Source organism: Drosophila serrata, unplaced genomic scaffold (assembly GCF_035046125.1).
Source record: "Drosophila serrata isolate PLE 108 unplaced genomic scaffold, ASM3504612v1 contig_233, whole genome shotgun sequence".
Classification (NCBI taxonomy): domain Eukaryota; kingdom Metazoa; phylum Arthropoda; class Insecta; order Diptera; family Drosophilidae; genus Drosophila; species Drosophila serrata.
Window position 1 is genome coordinate 764,598 of NW_028257131.1, and position 20,808 is coordinate 785,405.

General features: G+C 40.2%; 1 protein-coding gene across 2 annotated transcripts in view; it reads left to right on the forward strand.

Moving 5' to 3' along the window:
• Nucleotides 1–323: 323 nt before the first annotated feature.
• Pli (E3 ubiquitin-protein ligase pellino) overlaps nt 324–20,808 on the forward strand; it is a 31,829-nt gene continuing 11,344 nt past the window's right edge. The window contains exons 1-2 of one of the 2 annotated variants that reach the window (XM_020957614.2): nt 324–705; nt 1,303–1,437. In XM_020957614.2, coding sequence (XP_020813273.2) covers nt 1,427–1,437 — 11 coding nt within the window. In that variant the 5' untranslated portion in view covers nt 324–705; nt 1,303–1,426. Of the gene's footprint in view, nt 706–1,214; nt 1,438–20,808 lie in introns of both variants that reach the window. The other variant, XM_086830285.1, reaches the window with a different exon arrangement.

Below are 20,808 nucleotides of genomic sequence, written 5' to 3' on the forward strand. Positions count from 1 at the left end.
TATTACCTTTAATCTTAATATATATGTGATGATTTTAATTCAAGACAATATTATTTTTCTTAAAACAAAACTTTCATGGTTTTTTAATTCTTTGTCTTCGATACTTCGATGTTTCTTAACCTCCATTGCTCTAGCCTGAAATAAGCTAAACTACCAACACTGCTAGTCTCAAGCCACTTTGAAAAAAGCGTCGTATAAAAAAAAAGATTTGTTTTTTTATAACAAACAGAAAAATATACATTTTAAAAACTCTTGAATTAAAAGAATACAACTACGGATATCGATACAATATATCGATACAAATATAACTAAATATATCGATTATTGAATATGTATCGATAGCGAACCACCATCGCTAGTCTCACTTCAATTTCCAAAGCAAAAAAAACCACCGCCCGCACTGTCTCATCACGCATCGTTGTATTTGTTGTTGCTCCTCTGTTTTATTGTTAACAATTAACAACAAAAATAACACGGAGGTGATATAAAGCCGCAGCGATTCGAAAATTGCCAAGGCGTTCAAAACCAAAGCGAAATTAAACCGAGAACGCGCGCGAGATGCGGAAAAGCCAAACGCCGCGAGCTTTGTTTATGTGTATAGATAAATAACACGGGAAAATCCAAGTCCCTCAGTGTGCAATATAGCAGAAATATAAATAAAAGCGGGGGCAGGGCAGAAATTGCAGAATAAATCGCGTTCGAGAGGTAAAAATGAAAATGCGAATGCAAATCGCTGGCAGAGTGTGAATATTTTGTGTGTGTGTGCGAGTGACTAAGCGCCGCAAGGAAAGTGGAAAAGCGGAAAAGCGGCGGAGGATTGGAGAAGGGGAGAAGAATCTAAAGTGCATTCATATTGCGTGCTAATCTCCGCCGTTTTCCACTCAATGCAGAAACGTGAATATAATTACGGCGAAAGCGGATCAATAAAGTGCTTTTCCGTGCAACGAAATAAGAAACAAACAAAAAAACAACAACAAGAATACATATTAAAGCGTTGCGTTTGCGTCGCAGCAGCAGCAGCAGAATAATAAAAAGCAAAGCAATTAACGCATGAAATATAAATAAAATTATGTACATACTTCATTTGAGGCATTCATTTCGCTCTCGCTCTTCCATTTTTTTGTTGTTCTTTTTCTTGTTTTCTTGGCCGCTTTGTTTTCCAATTGGACTCCTGCTGCGCTGCGCCCCCTGAATGTTCCGCCTTCCAATTCTAGGAAGTAAAAGTCGTCGACGCGTTGCAAACAGCAATTAAAAATGAAATAATAACACAACTTATGCATATCTCCGTTGATTACTTTAAAGGTTTACCAAAAAGATCGGCAAAATTAATTTCCGTCGCATTAAAATCTTTACATCAAAACTGGATTATAACAGATCCGTTGATATTGGCACTCAGCAGGAAAACAACTCGGGGGTAACCAACAAAATGGTGAAACGGTAAGTAATTGTCAATAATTAAGTAGTAATTAATATTATTCATGCAGATATAAACATTTCCTGATGATCTATAACGGTTGGTTCAGACAGCTCTCTTAGTGTTTATATATCATTGTTGTATATTCCACTATTTAAATTTCGCATAAGTTTAATTTATACACATTTCAATTATTTATGAAATATTAGCTGGATAGACTTTCTAAAATACAGTTTCACCATTTCAAAGAGCTCTTCCTATCAATCAGACCCGCCCGGCACTGATATCGGTGTCATTAACCCGTTTGACAGCCCAATTAGCGTCCATGTCCGTCACAGACAGTGTTTATTGTTGAATGTACTTCGTATATAGAACTTGGATTTGCGTTGCATTCGGGTCTAATGAACCCCAGACCCCAAACCGCTGACTGATAAACGTTCCCACCGCTTTCATATCACTGAAATTATAACGCAATTTATAATTGTTTTCCTCGTGTGTTCTTTTCTTGTTGTACTTTTTTTTTTCGTTAATCGCTACTACGTCGCAATGCAAGATTCTATTTATATGTGCGCATTTTGTCACTGCTTCTCTTGCCCTCCGCCTCCATTTCTTCGTTTGGAGAGGGAGCACCAAAGTGAAGCAACCCCCAGCTGGGACAAAAACACCCCCTTCGGCTGCACCACCACCAACATCAGCACTGTCTCCACCACCGAAACCTTCAGGAGTTCTATAAACTCTGGAACGCACTGCCGCATATATTTCGTGTGCGTTTTCCCCAAATGAAACACAAAATTTACCCAAATAGTTAAACTGTTGGAAGAGAGTTTTTTTCATACCCTTTGCATAGTTTGAGAATATTAAAACTGAGAACAAGTAAGATATTACTAAAATTAAAAAAAACCAAATATTTAAATTAATACACGAGAAAATAAGTGAAAGTGAAAGGACAAAACAGATCAATAAAAAGGAAAAAAAACATACAATTTAGTTCGATAACATGCTATAAAGGGAAAACTCGACAAAATATTATCATAATAGGGTGCTTTCGAAAAGATTATTACCTTTTATCTAACAAAAATTCTTGATAAGAGTTTGTTTATTTGATCTAACTCAATTTTTCGTAATATAACAGGGAAACACGAGCATATGCTAAATTGTTTCAGTGATTTTATCAGCCGTTTTTATCAAATTTATGGTTTTGCCTGTGGTTTAATTGTTACCCATAGTACCACCATTTTGATATACCCGCCCTACAAGGGGTATGCGAGCCTAAAGCCCACTTAATTCAATCCTCGTGATACCCTTTTTCCAGTTGGATTAACAGATGACTAGTTTTCGATAGCCGCTTTCTATTTCCGTCCACTTCCAAGCGTCGGGCGGGTTTTAAAGGGAAAATGTAAAGTAAAGTGGAAAGCCCTTGAAGGAAACTGTTGCCAACATTGTGGCGGAATGGGGATACCCTTTAGGCGGCATGGATGCTGCGACGCCATAACATTGTTGAGATGACGGCTAAATAGGAAAGCGGCAATTCGGTTTTTAACGCATGCGCCCTGACATCACGATTGCAGCAAAAATAACAAAAACAATAACAACAAATAACAAGCGAAAGCAACAACATTACGGTCCAAGTGGAGTTTGACTTTGCAATTTGATTTTCTACACGATTTTCCGACTTTTCATCTGTGCGGGCCTCCAAAATGGCAAGCAAGCAACAACAACAATTGCTGCTGCTGCGCCTACATAAATAACTGCATACGTTGCACTCTCCTGCTCGCTCCCGCTAACTCGTTCTGGCTCTCCATCCTTCTCTTTCTCTGTATGTCTATCTCCTTCGCGCTTGTTTTAATTTTAGACTCTTGCCTCTAACAATTTTTTCCATTACTTTGTCGCGTTGTTTTTCGTGTTCTTGTTGCCTTCTCCCTCTCGCCTTGTTGTTGCGTTACAAGCAGGTTCTTCTTGTTGCATTTTTTACATTTGTGTTGTGGCTCGCTGTTTTGGTTGTTTCTTTTTTGGTTATTCTGGATTTTTGGTTTGTTGTTTTCGTTGTTATTCTGTCGCGCCCTCGCCCTCCCCCCTCGTCATCTTTTTAACCCCTACTCAGCCGCTTCAGTTTTCCTTTGGTGTTTTTCTGGTCTTTTCCACTACCTGCGCTGTTTGCCCATTTATCGATATTTATCAGTGGCACTTATCGACGCCATCTCGCTCGCACTTGCATACTTCCTGCCGCCTGATGTTGTTGTTGCTGTAGTAGTTGTCCCTTGTCCGTTTTACCTGAAGTCCGCGACCTGTTCAACATGTTGTTGTTGTTGTTGTTTGGGTTCCATGGCTGTTGTTGTTGAGGCTCTGGCGATCGTCTCGCTGGGATTTATGTACAAATCCGCAGCCTTTATGCCTGCGTTCGGTTCTGTTTTGTTCTGTGTTCGGTGTTTATTAAATTCCACGATGCGTGTACAGCTGGGGACAGAGAAATATGGTCATTGTAACTAATTCCCATAAGATCCAGTATATATTTAATTGGAGGATGGCTAATGTAGCAAGATCTTTTTACTATACGTAAGTATAATGATTTATTAAACAAATTAGTACAAATGTGTCACTCTTGTAATAATTAAGAAGTGCATGTTAGTCCCTTAGTCATGAGGAAGTGCATTTCTCTTTATATTTTATTATGTTTGCTCTGAAAATATTTATTTAATTAGACTCACTTGTTGCCTTTGTGTGGAGACTACTAATATTTGCACCGCAGCTGTGCGCTTGCATTTTCTGATGCGCTGCACAGCGGCCGTTTGCCTTCTGCTTGGAAATTTATTTGTCTGCACGCCGATCCCCATTATGTGTACATACAAATGTACATAAATACATGCATATACATATGTACATATGGGATGAATAAGTCGCTTCCTTGTATGGCTCCATGTGTTTGTTCTGTTTATTCTTTTTTGGCGATTAAAATTAAAATTTAATTCCGCCATTCGGATGGCTGCTATTCTTGTCGTTGTTGCTCGCCCTTGTCTGGCAGCTCAAATTGCTGCTATCTTTGCTCTCCCATTGAGCCATGCTTTGTTTCACGGACTTCCTTGTTGTTTTTCCTTCTGTTTTCTTCATATCCCTCCCCCCGGGCTGCAATTTCCCCGCCGCCTGTTGCTGCTGCGCTTAGCAACAATTTGCTTATGTTGCTCATTTGTTAAGTGCAAATTTATTTATGAAAATCCCGCCACATAGTCACACACTCTGGGTCTGATTCATACACACACATGGAGCATAATTAACTGACATTATTCATGGTCATGACTCCATATGAATAACGCTGGAATGACTTTTTGGCCAAGGGTTGATAAAATTTCGCATAAAGGAACACAATTATAAGGGATACACACTTTTAGCCAGGTTGGAAATTTTGAATTTTTCATGTAAACTTAGTTTTAAGCTTAGAGTTCTGAACTTTAAAACTTTAAAGCTCAAGAGCAAAAGAAATATGGAAATAATTTATTTAAAAAGATAATAATATGGCTCTCATAAATGCTATTTTTAAATTGTTGTTTTCTCAGAAATCGATGTGCTAAAAATTCTTCCTTTTAGTAAACTCTCTTATCATTTTGACAACTCAACTCATGATTACAATAATATAGCACACGAGTTGGGTTATTCCGTACTATTATCATTATTGTCTGCTTAATTCAATTAAGTTAATGAAATTTATTGTCACAGAAAGTGACACATTCATATGGCTGGGAAAATCCAAGTTCCTAGGGGCTTAGTTGTCCCAGTGATATTTAGATATGAAATTTCTACGGCATCCGTCTCAGAGTTTCATGTTCACCTGGACAGTTCTTTGGCTGAAAGTTTAATTAACTCGGATTAACATTTCGTGCTGTCTAATGAACTTCTCCCTCCACCTCGTCGCTCTACACTGCAACTAAAAAGTGTCGGGAGAAGATTAGGAACATGCCAGGCCGAGTAACATTTTAAGTTGGCCTTTGTCAGCCATATTCTAGATTTTTTTCCCCTGCTGCTGCTGCATTTTGCATTTGGCCTTGCTTATCGTTTCACTTTTGTTTCAGCACAGAATTCACTGATAAGAGATAAGAGCGGGTGCCACAAAGGGGAAAGGGGAAAAGGGTCGAGGGTCTGATAACCAGAATGCAGCAGACAGGAAAAAAACGTAATCAGAGAAGTAAATACACGTGACCTGGATCTGGATGTGTGGATCTCCGAAGCGAGCCTTAATTAGGAACGTATTTGGTCGTGTTTGGCTCTGATAAGCTCTGGCGGAAAATGTCAAGCGTAAAACGCAAACAGGGCAAACAACCACAGCAGCAGCAGTTGGCTGGATAAATAAACTAAATAAAATAACTTTCCGGGCTAATCACGAGTGCTGTGGCTGCTGTGCTCTTTGCATTGAATTCCGTTACGGCGCAGAGCACAAAGGGAAGGCGCTGTCATCGGTATCAACAACCTCATCGAGGTCCCAGCCTCCATTATTCCCATTATTCCCTCTGATCCCACGACTCCTCTGCCGCCTATTTGCTGACCGAAAACCGCGCTTCATCGGTACTATTTACTGCTGACCGAGCGGTCAGTTGATAATCTGAGGCGGAGCAGGGGATTCCGAGTACAGTACAGTGGTCACTCCTTGGAGTGGCTTTAAAAATGCAGTTGATAATGCAAAAAAAAAACACAAAATATGTACTTACTAAAAAGAGGGAATTTAAAAATACATTTGTATTAGATGTACAGAGTTTTGAGTACTATATATTTAATGTTCTTCAATTATTTGTCTTATAACTAAACCCTTTTAGAAGCCAAAACAAGTTTAAATATTATCCTAAAGAATTAAGCTAAAAATAATCCATAAATCAACAGAAAAGCCACTGTGAGGGGGGCATGAGACATAAAGAAGAGATCAAATTTGAGTGCCAGAAGGCTTTTGGGTTCAAAGTTCACGGCGCTTATCAATGCGCACATCTCTCGGACGTCGACTGAGATTGGAACCAAATTGCCGTGGCGTGCATTGCCATTTGAACTCAAAGTGTCAAAAGCACGAACCGTTTGAGATTGCCCCCCAAAAATGGGAGGCAGAGTTTGATGCTCTCGGTGGTGGGGTGGGCCTGACCCACATTAGGAAGCCTCCAGCTCCACACTCACACTCCCATCCAATCCTCCGGATGGATGGTGTGCCTGCCTGGCCTGGCCAAGTGAAAGTTTCCTCTTTTGCTGCTCCGCTGGTTGGCTTAAGTAATTTACAACAATTTACGACAAATTTGCATTGGGCCTCGATGAAATTTTCGGGCTGTGGTGTGAAAAATATGAAAGTGAAAAATGAAAATGAAAATTGCTTAATGAATGCGTTTAAATCTGATTTGTGTGTGTGAGCAGTGGAGCAGTTGATGTGAAAAGTTTTGATTTGAGGCGTCAAGCTAACCAAGATTTTTTTTTTCTGACGGACTTGCGGTGACTGTGACATGGATACGCGTCCATTGTCCGCAGTTCCAGACAGGACGTGTTTCGGGCAGGATATGCGCGTGGTCGGGCTGCATTTGCAGCTGCAATGAAAACTTGCCAACATCCTGCGGGAAAAATGAAACAAGGTTTAATAAAACATAAAACAAAAAAAAGAAAGGAACAACACAAAAAGTGCCAACATTGTCGCCGAGAGGAAGTCAAGGGTGAACGACCACGTGGACACCCAGCAGACAGGACACCGCCAGTACAGGACAGTAGTTTCCAGCGCTGACAGGCAGGCGATTCGATTAAACTTTTAAGCAAGGCGGAATATTCAAAACAAGTACTCTACGTTTAGCCGCCCCTAAAACTGTTAAAACTTTTAAGCAGCCCGCTTTAAAAATGCACCTCATCTTTTGGGGGAACTTTTTAACTGTTAGGGGAATTTCCCGGCACTTGAAGTATTACAATTAATAAGGTGACTTTTTTTAGGAAATGAAATAAAAGTTACATCTTAAAGTAAATTAAAGCTCCAGATTCAGATTGCAGCTTCCCAAATCAGTTTCCAGTCCATAGACCATAGACACAGCTGAGAGCGAGAAAAGCTGGCTGAAAGCTGGAATGCGGGCTTAGGGCCTTTGGAAGTGGCTGTTGCTGTTGCCGTGGCTTTTGTATATGATATGACCTTAATTCCCTGGCACATTGCACTTTAAATGCTGGCTGGCTGTATGAAAACTGCTCCTTTAAGCGCATTTTGAACTCTGTGTGCTGCGCTCTTCTTTTCCGGCTCTGTTTGCTGTTCCTTCTTGTTTTTTGTTGTTTTTTTCTTGACTGTTTTTTGGTTTTGTCGGGCATTTCCGGTTTGTGTGAAGACGATGAATAAGGCGAAGATGAGAAGCCGGGCTGAGAAGCGGGGCTTCCCCGCATGAAAGATGTTGGTGGGCCTCGCCCTCAAGTGGACAGAGGCTGAAGCCTCCGCGTCGCCGCCGCATCCTTTGTCTGGTGGAGGGAGCTGGCTTAGTTTGAGTTTCCCCGGCACAATGTGCCCGCAGGAAAGTGAGTGTGTGCCAGACTGTTTGCCACAAAGGATAGAGGATATTGCTCTCCTCCATGTCAGTGTGTGCTGGGTCATTGGCCAGGACCAGAAGCAAAACCAGTTCCCGTCCACGTCCCCGTCCTCGTCCTCCTTTCTTCTTATATTTTCTTTTCCAGGAAGAAACTTTTCCCCAATATAAATTGTTACTAAAAATGTATTTTCTTTCTTTGCTCTTATTTTTTGCAGGTAAGTTTCGGTCGAAAACTTTGGGACCTCGGCAATGTTTTTAAGGCAATTGGAAACTATTTTTGCTGCCCCCGCACATATTCACTTGACTTTGGCCAAGACCCGGAGGTGGATTGAATTGGTTTGGCTTTTCGAATACTTTTGCAAACACTCTTTTTTTCGTGGCTCTATTTATTTTATTTTATTTTCTTTTTTGTGCGGTTTTGTGAACTCATTTGAAATAATTACATGGGCCCGCGACTCAGGCCCAATGTCTCGCGTTGTTTTTGCCTGGGACGCGTTTATTTTTTCAACAATTGATTTCCCACACAGGCAGAGACACAGAAATTGCAGAGATCACAAAGACCAGAAATGGGAAATTCCTTAGTTATTGTTGTCTCCGCATAAATATGTATCTTAGTTAACAGCTGAAAATCGCGTGGGCTGTCACTTGGCTCATGAGGAGTTCCGAGGAGATTGGCACAGGGGCTCGTTAGCCTTGTTAGCCTTGTTAGCTTTGGCTTAGGCGTTGTCTGATGTTACAGTTATGGCCCAAAGAGCTTGTAGGTTGGCCAATCCGTTCTGGGAATTTGTTTCGGATGTGCCAACTTTAATTGGCAAGAGATTAAGTGGATATAGCGAATTTAGGTGCATTTTAACGAGGAGAAGAGAACTTGGCTTAACTGGGGGCTTATTAATCATAAGTTAGCTTGTGATTTGTTCCGGGAATATAAATATTATAATATATTTTAGATCTATTTTACTTCTGCTATAGATTAATCATAATGATGGGGTTAGTAAGCCTGTTTATCGGAGTGAAATCATATTATATATGTATTCAGAGTAAGGTAGAAGGTGTAAAAGAAGATAAAATGTTAATTGTCTTTATTAAATTTCATTCTAAAATTATTATTATTAGAAATTATCACATGCACCAACGGAGGATGAGATAAAATGCGAATATCTCTTCCTCCGTTGGTACATGTGATAATTTCTAGCACTTCCAGCTGTAATGGCAGAGATAATGTGGCACGAGGGAAAAGCGGGGGCATGCATTATCTACATTAAGTATATACATTCGTATATATACATTCCGGTTAAGTCCAAAGCTGCGCTCGTTCCCATTTTCGTGCCACAGATTAACCTGGCTGATGCACTTAGCCGCTTCCCCATTTGCCGGTGGCTCTTCGCCCCTTCCCCCCTTTGCCCCTCCACACATTGCGACCCAATTAAACTGTTTACTTGCATAATTTCCACGTTAGTTAATGCGTAATTGCATTAGTTGGAGTGTTAATAGACCAGGAGTGTGTACTCTGGAAATCCGCATAACTTTTCGCGCAATTTTCGAATAGCAAAATCCACTAAAATTGATGAACAAACCGCTATGATTGTTCATGATAATGATGATGATGATGTTGCTGATGATTAAGGTGCGCCTTCGTTTCATTTGCAGTTTTCTATAGTTGGGTTGGGTCTGGAACTAGGTCTGGCATATATATATGTACATATATATATTTGTAGTTACAATTGCAACGCACACTACAGCGGCATTCTTGGCACACAATTGCCGTGGCATTTATTGGGTGTTATTGTTATTGTTGTGGTTTCGCAGTTGACCCACATTTTTGCCAATATGTTGCGCAGTTTATGCTGCTAACCAACCAGTCAACCAGCCTCATAAAATAGGGATAGAGATACCCGGGGTATCCACTTACCCACCAGATCGAGAGGAAGTTGCACCCAAGGTGTCATTATGGATATTATTTATGAATCGGAGTGGAGGTGTGTGTGTTTGAGTGTGGTATATCGATTCGAGGGAAAACTGGAGCGAAATAAATCTGTCAGATGAAAAGTGAGGCAGAGGATGTAACTAACTCGAATCTAATTTCCGCACAAACAAGAATTTCAGCGTCCGTTTTCAGGAAATTCCAATGGAGGAAAACTCATACAAATATGGCATTTTGCATAAATTATTTGTTTTTGCTTTCATCTTCTTCTGCGTACAAGAGTAAACATTTAAATATTCATATACAGCTGCTTTTATACAGTGCACTTTTGATATTAAACGTAAAGTATAAACATTTCTGTTATTAAATAGGATTTTACCAAGAAGAAACAATCATTTAAAACAAACAAAAAGGTTCTTTAAATGTCGATCATTTCTGTGTTCTTAAAATGTAGGAAAACTATCTATGTTCTATCTTAAATATCAAGTATTCTAACGCTTAACTGTGTAGTAATTTCTTTTGAGTATCTTTTGCATGTTGGCTGCATGTCTTATGACTTTTATGGCTGCCTGTAGGAAGCCTCCAGAAATTGCAATGGTAATTGCTCTTATCTCCATGCCTTCATCCAACCGCAAAAATGAGAGACAAGCCAAGAATAATAATGCCATTTTTGCTGATAAGCACTCTTTGGATGGGCCCAGATGTGGTCGTGACTTTGGGCGCGTTGGCGTTAAAAAAGATAGAAAATCTCAGCACGAGAATATTCGAATATTAAGTTTAAATAGTGACATGAATATGCATTAACCTGGATGTTGTATACGAGTACCCAGATCCTTAGGTCATTGTTTGTCCCTAATATCTGCAGCACAACAAGTTAATTCTGGTTCTATTACCTCAATGGATTATTGGACTTGAAAGAGGGGATTTCCCTGATAAGATTAGCTGAGATTTACGGGCCCTTTATGATTACTGCGAGATTAAGAATCTCGTTTTGTTGGGTTCAGAGATCGGGGATTTGTTTATCTTTAAGATACTACTTAATCCGGTGTTTCAGCCTCCCTGCCTCCCTCCCATCTTCTAAGGTTTTGTATTCTACCTGACCCACATTCGATAACACACCTGTTGAATGACCTCAGCTTAATTGTCAGACTTTAAGCAATTTTCAAACAATGCTCTGCTTCAGTTATTAGTCATTTGCACTTAATTTACCTCACCTGTCACTCCCCCTTTTACTGGGATGAGCCACTCCCCATCCATCGGGCCAACATCTGCTGCCAATTAATGGGAGGCTGGAACAAAAAAAAGGCAAAACATCCGTGAAATTGCTGCAATTAACTAACAAATTGTTGGGGCAGATCAGTGATTAAAACATGAAAATGCTTTTATTAAATGAAAAAACACACGAGAAAAGTCAAAGTCAAATTAAAAGCAAAAAAAGCAAAAGTCAGCGAACGAACAGAAATTAATAACAATTTTATGTGGTTTTGTATGCAAATGGGTTTGGGGTTTAAAAACCTTTTAAAAACTATAAGTTAGCCAATAAAGTGACGTATTTATTATAAAAAAAAATGGAGGAAGGAACCAGGTTGTGTAAGAATATAAATTGAATAAGATTGATCATCGAATTTATTTAATTATTCAATCGATGAGATATTGAATTAGACAGAACAGATCAATTACGACTGTCGTGTGAGGTCATATATTAAGTAAGATAAATTGCTGAATTGTAATGATTATATATGATGATTTGATTATTATAGTGACACATGAAGAACTAGGCCGAGCTAGCCTTGAAGATACCATTTAATCTACAAAATGTCCTTGCAGATAGTGCATTCTATAGTCCGGGTTTTTTTTTTGCTAAGAAAATCTTAATGCCATAAATAAAATGCAAGACACTAGCGATAAGCTCTTGAAGGGCAAGCAAACATATCATCATCTTTTGTTTTTCTTTGCTTCTAATGAAGCCCAAGATCAGCAATTGTTTGTCCGGAAAAAAAGAAAAATAAAAAACTAAAGTCCAATGCGATTAAATCATCGCTTCAGTGCAGCGCATAAAAAAAGAAGCTAAAAACAAAATGCCGGGGGAAAAATGAAAACTCGATGGCACCGCTGCATGCGTCACGTCACAGATGGAAGTAAAACTGGTTCGACTTCAGCCTCGATCGATGAGGCAATGTGGCAATGTCGCTGACCAGCTTTTCCCTGCACCTTGCCTCCCCCTTTTCCCAGGTTTTCCCGGCTCTGGCCGCTGTGTGAAAGTGAGTAGGCTTGGCCTTTGTCTTTGGCCGTCTGTCGGCGTCTGACTTTGCACTGATTATGGCAATTGCAATTGCAATTGTCGCTGCAAACAATGTGAAATAAAAGGCAAAAAACTCGAAGAAAATAAATGCTCAACGCAATAGTCAAAGCCAAACAAAAGTAATGAAAAGAAGTGCAGCTCGTTGATGGGGGGAGATATACCCTTTATTGTGCTAAAAAGATAATGAGAGCAAACGGAAGTCAAGTCTTTTTGAATTAAGTAATATTTTATTACGTCAAAGTCTTAATAATTAAATTAGTGTTAAAAAATGATTGATGATAAAATTAGCATTATACCTTGATTACGAATGCCTTTTAAGGTCAGCATTCTATCATATTTTCTATGATAGATTTGAAGTTATAGTAATAAGTTTCTCTGAACCTTTGGGATATTTCGTTTACTTAATCGAAGAATGAAGTTTCGCATGCTTTATCCTTTAGTTATGAACTGACCAAGGGTATTTCTTGATTCGTCCATTCTCTAGACTAGACTTCCTTTGATGTTGATTTGCTTTGCTGCCGTCTGTCAGTGTCGCCTTGAGACGATGACGACGTCTGGAGCTTCGTCTTTCGGGTTCAGCGTCTGATTATTGACGTTGTCACAGTGTTGTTGACATGCCCGGTGCACGGTGCACTCCCCTTCCGATCCGCATCCATAAATCCCGGCCTGCGTCAAGGTGGTGTGCCCGCGGTGTGTGCACTGCACTTGTCAACGCAATTTGTGGTTTGTTTCGGTCTCCATGCCTCCTCCTTCTGGGATGGATGGAGCTGCTGCCGGCTACTTGTGGGAATATATACACACACACGAGTACAGGTATATATGTCTATGAGTGCGTGTGTGGCCCAAACCGGGCTTGACCATATGGGGGGAGCCACAACCATAGCCACGGCCAATAGCATTTGCATTAAAAATCCATGAGAAATTGATTTTTTGTTTGGATTTTTCCACGTTTGTTTTGGATTTCGTGCGAGTGTGCGAGTGCGATTGTGGTGTGGCTGCTGCAATTAAATAAAAATTATCTGCACGCTTTGGCGATTTGAGAATTCATTGAACAAAAATCAAGATGTGTCAGTGGGGAGTGTGTGTGTGTGTGTGGAATATATGGTATTGCATCGGGTTATATGTCGAATCGCGTTAAATTGATTTGTGCTTGTAATAATGCTCAATTGGTTTTGATTTAATGCGATAACTAGGTGCGGCTTTATGACAGTTTCTCGGTTTACTTATAATGATAATTCAACACCCCAAAAAATCCTTATTTAAAGCCGAAGTATTTTTAGAATTTATTATTAAGTAAACAAGCGATGAATAAAGATAATATTTTGCTTTTTTTTGCTGTTGAGCATTCCTTTGTTCTTGATGCTCAAAAAAAGAATATTCGGCTTAAATATTTGTGTAATGGCAACTGATATTTCTGAGAGGGAAGCTTATATTAAATATTAAGAGAGCTGAGTAATAATGCTTAAATTACAATTTTAATGTTTCTATAGGTAGTTACATATTTCTGTTGAAAACACCTGACATCATGCATTATTAACAAAGTTTTTTTTTTTGCCGAAATAGATCCATAAGCTTCTTAGAGACAATAATACCATTGCCAGAGAGGTGAAAATTAGCATTTAGTGGATTTTCCCAACGAAACCGGTTAGCCTTGACAATATTGTGTGAAGGTCAACAGCAAAAAATAGTTGCAAATACCACAGAAAACTGTGACTGTGTCGCGGTAATTTCGTTTCATTTCTCACTTCCGTTGATAAGATCCACCTACGTGTGTTACAGCAAACGGAAACGGCATACAAACCCGCCCAAAAATTTACAACTATTGAAACTTATCGGGGTTTTATGCCACTATATACACTTATATATTTACATGTGCGAGCGAGCACGACTTGCAGCAATGTATAAAAGTTTTGCGCCAATATCCGTTCCAAATTTCTGGGGCTAAAAGTGAACGAGGAAGGAAAGGAAGGGAAAACTAAAATTGAAAGTGCGCCATGGTATAAATTTTACTAATGGGGTTTTCCCCTATATATACGCCCCACTCTCTCTCTCCCCCTGATGGATAACCTTTGGGGCACTCACTCAACGTAATCGAATCGACAAATTCTTGGCATTTCGTAAATCAGTTGGAGTTTTGTGAGTGGTAAAATGGGATGTGGTTTGGAGGCAACCCCTTTGGAAACTAGAACGGAACTGAACTCAGCTGAGCATTTTGAAAGCCAGCCAGCAGCGTTTGTTGCATTAGCAAAATTGAAATAATCGACCATACATGTACTTGTATACAAACATAAACATATATTTATACAAGTATATATGCTAAGCAAGGGCAACCCCTCCCAAAATGAGGTCGTGGCGGCACATCAAAATAGGACTGAACCAACCTTTCTCAGCAATTAAGTTTTGCCCTTTGACATTCGAATTTTGGGTATGGATCTGGAGAGATGTCATGTCAAAGTTTTGGGGGGGGGGGTCAGGGGGAATTACCCCTTTTTGGCATTTACGATTAACGGTTCCGACAGGCTCTAAAAGCCATTTCTCACACGTCACTTTTGCGCATTTCCCTGACACTTAACCCTGCAGTTTAAATGTCACTTTAAACAAATGAAATTATTGATTCCCAAGATGTTTTATTGAAATTTATACATTGTGGGGTTATTAGTTATATCATTTCCAGTTTATTTTCTTCTCTAATTTTATTTCTATTATAGCAAACTTTAAAGATTTGAATTTGCTATCTTCGCGTGTTATACAATGTTAAGATGTCAACATAATCACGATCCCAATCAGTTGGATTGACATTTTTCACCGCATTGAGCCCGAGATCTTTTGACGTGGTAACAGCAATAAGCCAGCTTACGAGCCACGGCACAGAACCCGGTCAAAAGCAGAGTGCCTGAGAGGCAAGAAACCAGACGACGACGACGATGACAACGACGACAAAATGCCACAGAACACGTAATGATGATGATGATGATGAATGCGGGATGCAAGAAGTGCGGCTTAGAGGGCGATGTCTGGGGGGGTTGTGCAAACAGTGCAAGAAATAGGGATATGGCGTGGGTGGGGTAGCTGTTCTTCTTTAACCCATACAGCTCTCGGTGACATAATCGGCACAGTTGGCCTGGCAACAACTGTTTTGCCAACGCTTGTTGTTACAGAACCAGCCAGCTGGGTGCTTTTCGAGGGGTTCTCTGTTCTGGGTTCTGGGAAAATGGGTGGGATAGCTGGCCACCAAGGGGAAAGGTGAAAGGAGCCGAGTTCCCAGCACTTGATATTAAAATAAACATGTACTTATGTGTATACACCGAAAGTACGTCTGTTGTTTGTGTGTGCGCACTTCCGATGACGAATGCGATATTCTCTCGCTTGGATTTTCGTGAAAATTGTATCGTGGCTGGTGAGGAGGTCGCCCAGCAACGATTTCCAATTAATTATTTGCATAGCCTTTGCTCGGCTGGTTACCATTATTTCTTGGTAATACCAGTGACAGCCATAATTGGGCTATGGGACTAGGAGAACGCATTAGAAATGATTCAGCCAACTTGACGGCTAATTTGTACTGGCAACCGGGGGACCTATCGATACCAGCAATCAGCTTAATGATGCTTTTCCCGGTCTATCGATATCCTGCAAGCCCTTGTTTGTTTGCTTCTACTAGTAGTACTATATAATCCCAATGGCAGTTATGCCAATCTAACAAATCAATATCCACGCACACCCGGCTATTTTGCCTTCGTTGGAAATGTTGAGAGAGAGAGAGGGATTGGAGTGGAGGTCATGCCGTGTCTGACCCAAAACTGCACGTTTTCTGAACAGTGTGTATATGTGTGTTTGGTTTTATTTGCTTTTTTTGGTCTGCGACCTTTGGCATCTGACTGCTTTTAGTTGAGCCGAGTCAAGCTGGCTAGGCCGCTTTGATTGACATAATTCATTTCCACCGCCTTGATTTAGATTTCGAAGAATTGTGTCTTGTCGCGCATATCGATTTCGGGACAAATGTCAATCGAGTGCCATTAAATGCCATTGAACCGGTGCCGATGGTGGTCTGGTGTGGTGTGGGTGGGTGGAGGTGATCGAGGCCATAAAGCCTGCCTCTCGTCTTGGCCGTCCATTTTATGGCTTCATTTCAATTTGGCATTAATTGGTGAATGTTGATTGTTGCTCTCGCCGGTTTGGTGTTGCATTTTCATAGTTTGGCCTGCGGCTGGCAATCACCGAGCAGCTGGCATCTCTCCCACTCTCCATCGATGCACTTGGAGGAAAATTAATCCAACTATCAATATAAAGTATCTAGTAACATACTTTAATAATGATATAAGCTTAGTTTAAGGCAAAGTTTAACTTGTTATATTTACATTTTATTTCTCTGACTTCAAGTGAAGTTGATACTTCGATTTTCCCCAAGTGTACTTGCTTCCTCTCCTCCTTTCGCCTCCTCATGGTCGAGTTGCCTGGGTCTGGGTTTTGGCCATGCAGATTGTTGCTGGCTGGAGAGCATTTTCAATGCATAATTAGCACCAACAACATCTCGCTACGTGACGAATTACGTGCAAAATTGCTACCCGAAAGCAACAGCAACATCAACATCAAAAGCAAAAGCAAAAGGCAGCAACCAAGTGCTGCTGCCCTTTGTGCAGCTGCTGCTGCTGTTGCTTTTGCTGTTGCTGTTACCATGACGATTTTATATTATTTTTATTTTCTGACTCAGAAAAAAAGCTTCCTTCTTTCTAATGCGCAAAAACCGATTATCTTTGAGTTTAGCAGCTCGTCAAAGTCAGGATCTCGGCGCCGAAGTGTCACGTATATCATGGCCAAAAGTTTTCAAGATCCCACCCCTGATAGCTACCCAGTAATTGTGGATTTAAAGGGTATGATGGCTTTCTCTCCACTTTAAAATCCCATAAAGTAGGCAGAGTGCATGGTATTTTAAGGTCGATAAGAGCATTCTTACTTTTCTTTTCGATATGGCAGGGGCAACAGTTTTTAATCAAATTGCGCCAGATACCTACCTTTAGGAGGTGAAACACTCCGCATCCAACACATCCTCTGCCCCATCCTCATACCCAACCATCTCCATCTCCATCCCCATTCCGGACTGGCCAATGTGCTCGCAGGTGAAATTGTGTGCAGCGTAACATATTATTAAATTGGCTTGATTATGGCCAGAGAGCCATCGCTCGGAGCTCGAAGCTCTTCAGCTCACTTGGGCGGGAGTCGGGGCAGAAAAAGAAATATGAAAAAAACTAAAATGAAATAACCAATTTTCAACCGCCCGAGTATTTCCTGTCGTGCTGCTTGTTCCTCTCTGTTGCCCGGCAATTAAAGTGTGTAAACATGGCTGACTGAGCCGGGCCACAGAGAGTTGAATCGACTGTCAGAGTGGCAGACGTTTGATCATAAATCTTAGAGTGCTGCCAAAAATAGAGTCATTCTTTGGAGTGGACTCGATTCGTTACGATTCGATCCGATCCAATCCGATGCGATGGATGGATGGATGCATGGCTGGTTGGGTCTAGAAGCAGTGACCAAAATAACCGCCACACACATGCAGACAACAAAGAAATCGAGGAAAATGGGAGGCACTGCAATTCTAAGGAAAAAGAAAAGAAAAGCTACTCCAACTGAAGAAATAGAGAGGTATTTTTAGAAGACCGATCTGGGAATACTCTGGAACATGTCAGGAGTCTATAAAAGTGCTGCAATTAAAGGTGATTGATATCGAAGGGTAAATAAAAGTGAAGTATATGTAAAAATAGGAGCTGACAGCTTTTGGAGTTCCATTGTCCACGCTTTGACTTTGCTAAATGACTTTCAATACTGATATTAGGCAGTTCCTGGGACTGTAATCTATCAGACATCTGTTTGATATCGGAAAAAGTATCGTAATCCTTTCTATAGCTTACTTTATAAGTGAACATTTTTAGTGCAGCGCTTCTATTTTTTACCCATTTATAGGCTTACCTTATCAGCATTATCGCTTATTTGTAATGCCGCTAGGTAAGAGTATCGAAAGGCTTTTGCCGCTCTAATGATTGATCTACGATTAGTTGAGCAAATGGAGGTGCCCACTGGAGTGGGGATTTGGGGTAGAAACCGAACCGAACTGAGCCATTTATATGGGTCAATAGACTGACGATCGCAGGGCATGGTCTTCGTCTCGTTACTGACGGCACCGCGATTGATAGTGGCTTGTCAGATAATTGCTGTGCCAGTTTTCCATTCCCTTTTCCAATTTACTTGGAGTCGAACGAGGTTCTCGTTCTCTTCCTCCGAAAGTCGAAACTGATTTCTTAACCGAGTGTGTTTCTTCACCCATTTCTGGGCCCAAAGTAAGGCAAGTCTAATAAATCGTTATAAAATCCGCACTACTTTGGTTTAGTTTTATTTTTCTTTCTGGTGTGTTGTGTGTGTTTAGTGGGTATGTTTATTATGTCATAACTATTTTAGTCACGCATCTGTGTCGACAATTTTCATAACTTTTTCATTATTGTTTCGCTTTTCTTTGTTTCTGCTGCGTTGCCTTTCGCACCTGCAATGTGTAACGCTCTTGGCTTTCTTCAATGTTTATTTGCTCGCTTTTCATTTGGCCAAATTATGTCACATTTTGTTTAAATGTTTATTTAAACAGCGCCAAATAAAAGTTTCAATTTCCGTTTGCTCATTAGGCCCGGCCGTGCTGTTGGTTTTGCCTTTAGTTTTTAGGTTTGGTTGGGGAACCAGCGGGGAACCGAGGCCTCTCCATAATTAAGCGCTTTTCGACCAAAAACAAAAAAAGATCGCAAAGGGAACCGCCTACGCCGGCGGTGGAAATAGCTTAATGCCCCATCAAGCTAGCTGCGATTTTGGGCCTGCACATGCAAATACCCTGGAATTTAGCATTAGGGGAAGGGCTTGATGGTTTCATACTATATTGTGCTTTATATGCCCATTATCCATACCTTTTTCTATTGTCATACACTTAGTTACACATCAATTTCTTATTTCAATTCCCCGTTTAAGATCAACATTTACATGTATTTAATATTTATTAAATATGATATACAATACTTTTTCAATGGCTATAAGATCATTTTGTACGAAATTGGATTTCTTTCCATATTTTTATTCAAAGTTCTGTAACCAATTTGAACATCCTGAGGTATTTTATGGTCGAGGCATACAAGTCATCTATATTTTCTCTTTGCGGTTGATGTATTCCTACCTTCTATTATTTCTTTTTTGGGTGCTAATGAGTTTAACAACCTGCGGCTATTTATGACGAGAAATTTGAATTGGGAATGGATTTTTGGTAATGTACAGGGAATACCAAGCAAATGGTTTAGTCACCTTTGTGAATCAACTTTCAGATTTACCAAATCTTATTGGTTTTATTTCGAACTCACAAGAAATACTTTCATTTCGTTGAAGTTTGTCTGTTGTCACTTTTTTGGTGGAGTTTAAATGTTATTCTTATCGAAGCCAGAGTGTGTTATCGTCACTTGATACCAGTAAGAACTCGAAAAAAAGAATGCATAACCTACGGTTATGAACCTCTGACATCATTCATAGTTAAAAGAAGAAATGATTAAATGTTCCGCGAATACACAAGTAGAAATAAGTACTCCAGTTTTCGTTCCCAGATCCATTTAGGGGGGCAGAATAATTAAATGAGAACTACTACTATTATTGAGGAAGCTGTGCCGGAGAACAACTCATTTCCATTCGGACCCCTCGCATTCTCCGCCATTAATTTCCATCTAAAGCCCGCTAAGTCTGTCATTAGTTTCATAATCACGCATACAGCAGAAAGAACTCGTGCCCGGCTCAACCCAGCACTTGGCATTTGTTTATTAAAATTGTTCGAAGCAACGCTTGGCGATAATGCGGTGCCATTCGACGATGACGCTTGGCCATAAGGAAAAATATGGAGAGTGAGGAGAAAAAAAAAACTGGGAAATTAGCATATTCACGCTTCCATTTCGATAACAAACTGTTGGCCACGAGTCGAGCATTTCGGGTTTTTTTTTTTTCAGTTTTTATGTCACTGGTGCATCCCAGACGACATCGCTCCCGAGGCGAAACAATGCTCCAAATCAGGTAATGGAGGCAACTTCATAAATAGAAGCACTCCACGAATGAAAAGCGAAACTATTAGCACGGAAAATGGGGCTGTTTTCGGTCGGTTTCCGACTCGGCTCCTCGTGGTCTTTATTTTTAGACGAAAAACAGGAGAAAACCAGCACGAACGTAGGGTAACAACCAAAAGCGAAATACTGTCAGGACGCAAAAGGAAAATCCATAAATATAGAAACATAATGTGGACGCAGCTTTAGGGAAATCCAGCCAGACAATAGATCAAAGCGGAGGAGTTAATACTCTGCCCAGCTAATGGAGATTTTCATCTATAAAGCAAACATTTAATGATTTTTCTAATAATAAATAAGCTTGAGATACAATATCTAAGGAAGTCATTTCGAAATGCTAGAGCTTAAGAAGAATTCTATTAAGTTGGTTTGCTTTTTTATGTAATATATTCCAACTTAAACCAGATAAGATTCAGTTGGTGAAGGAAACCTCAACCATATTCCAACATACCTCGTTTGGGGCAGAGTCTGTCTACCAGCAAACGTGCTCAAGAGCAGGCAGCTCCTCCAACGTTTGGCAAGTAAACTCGCCGCCGCAG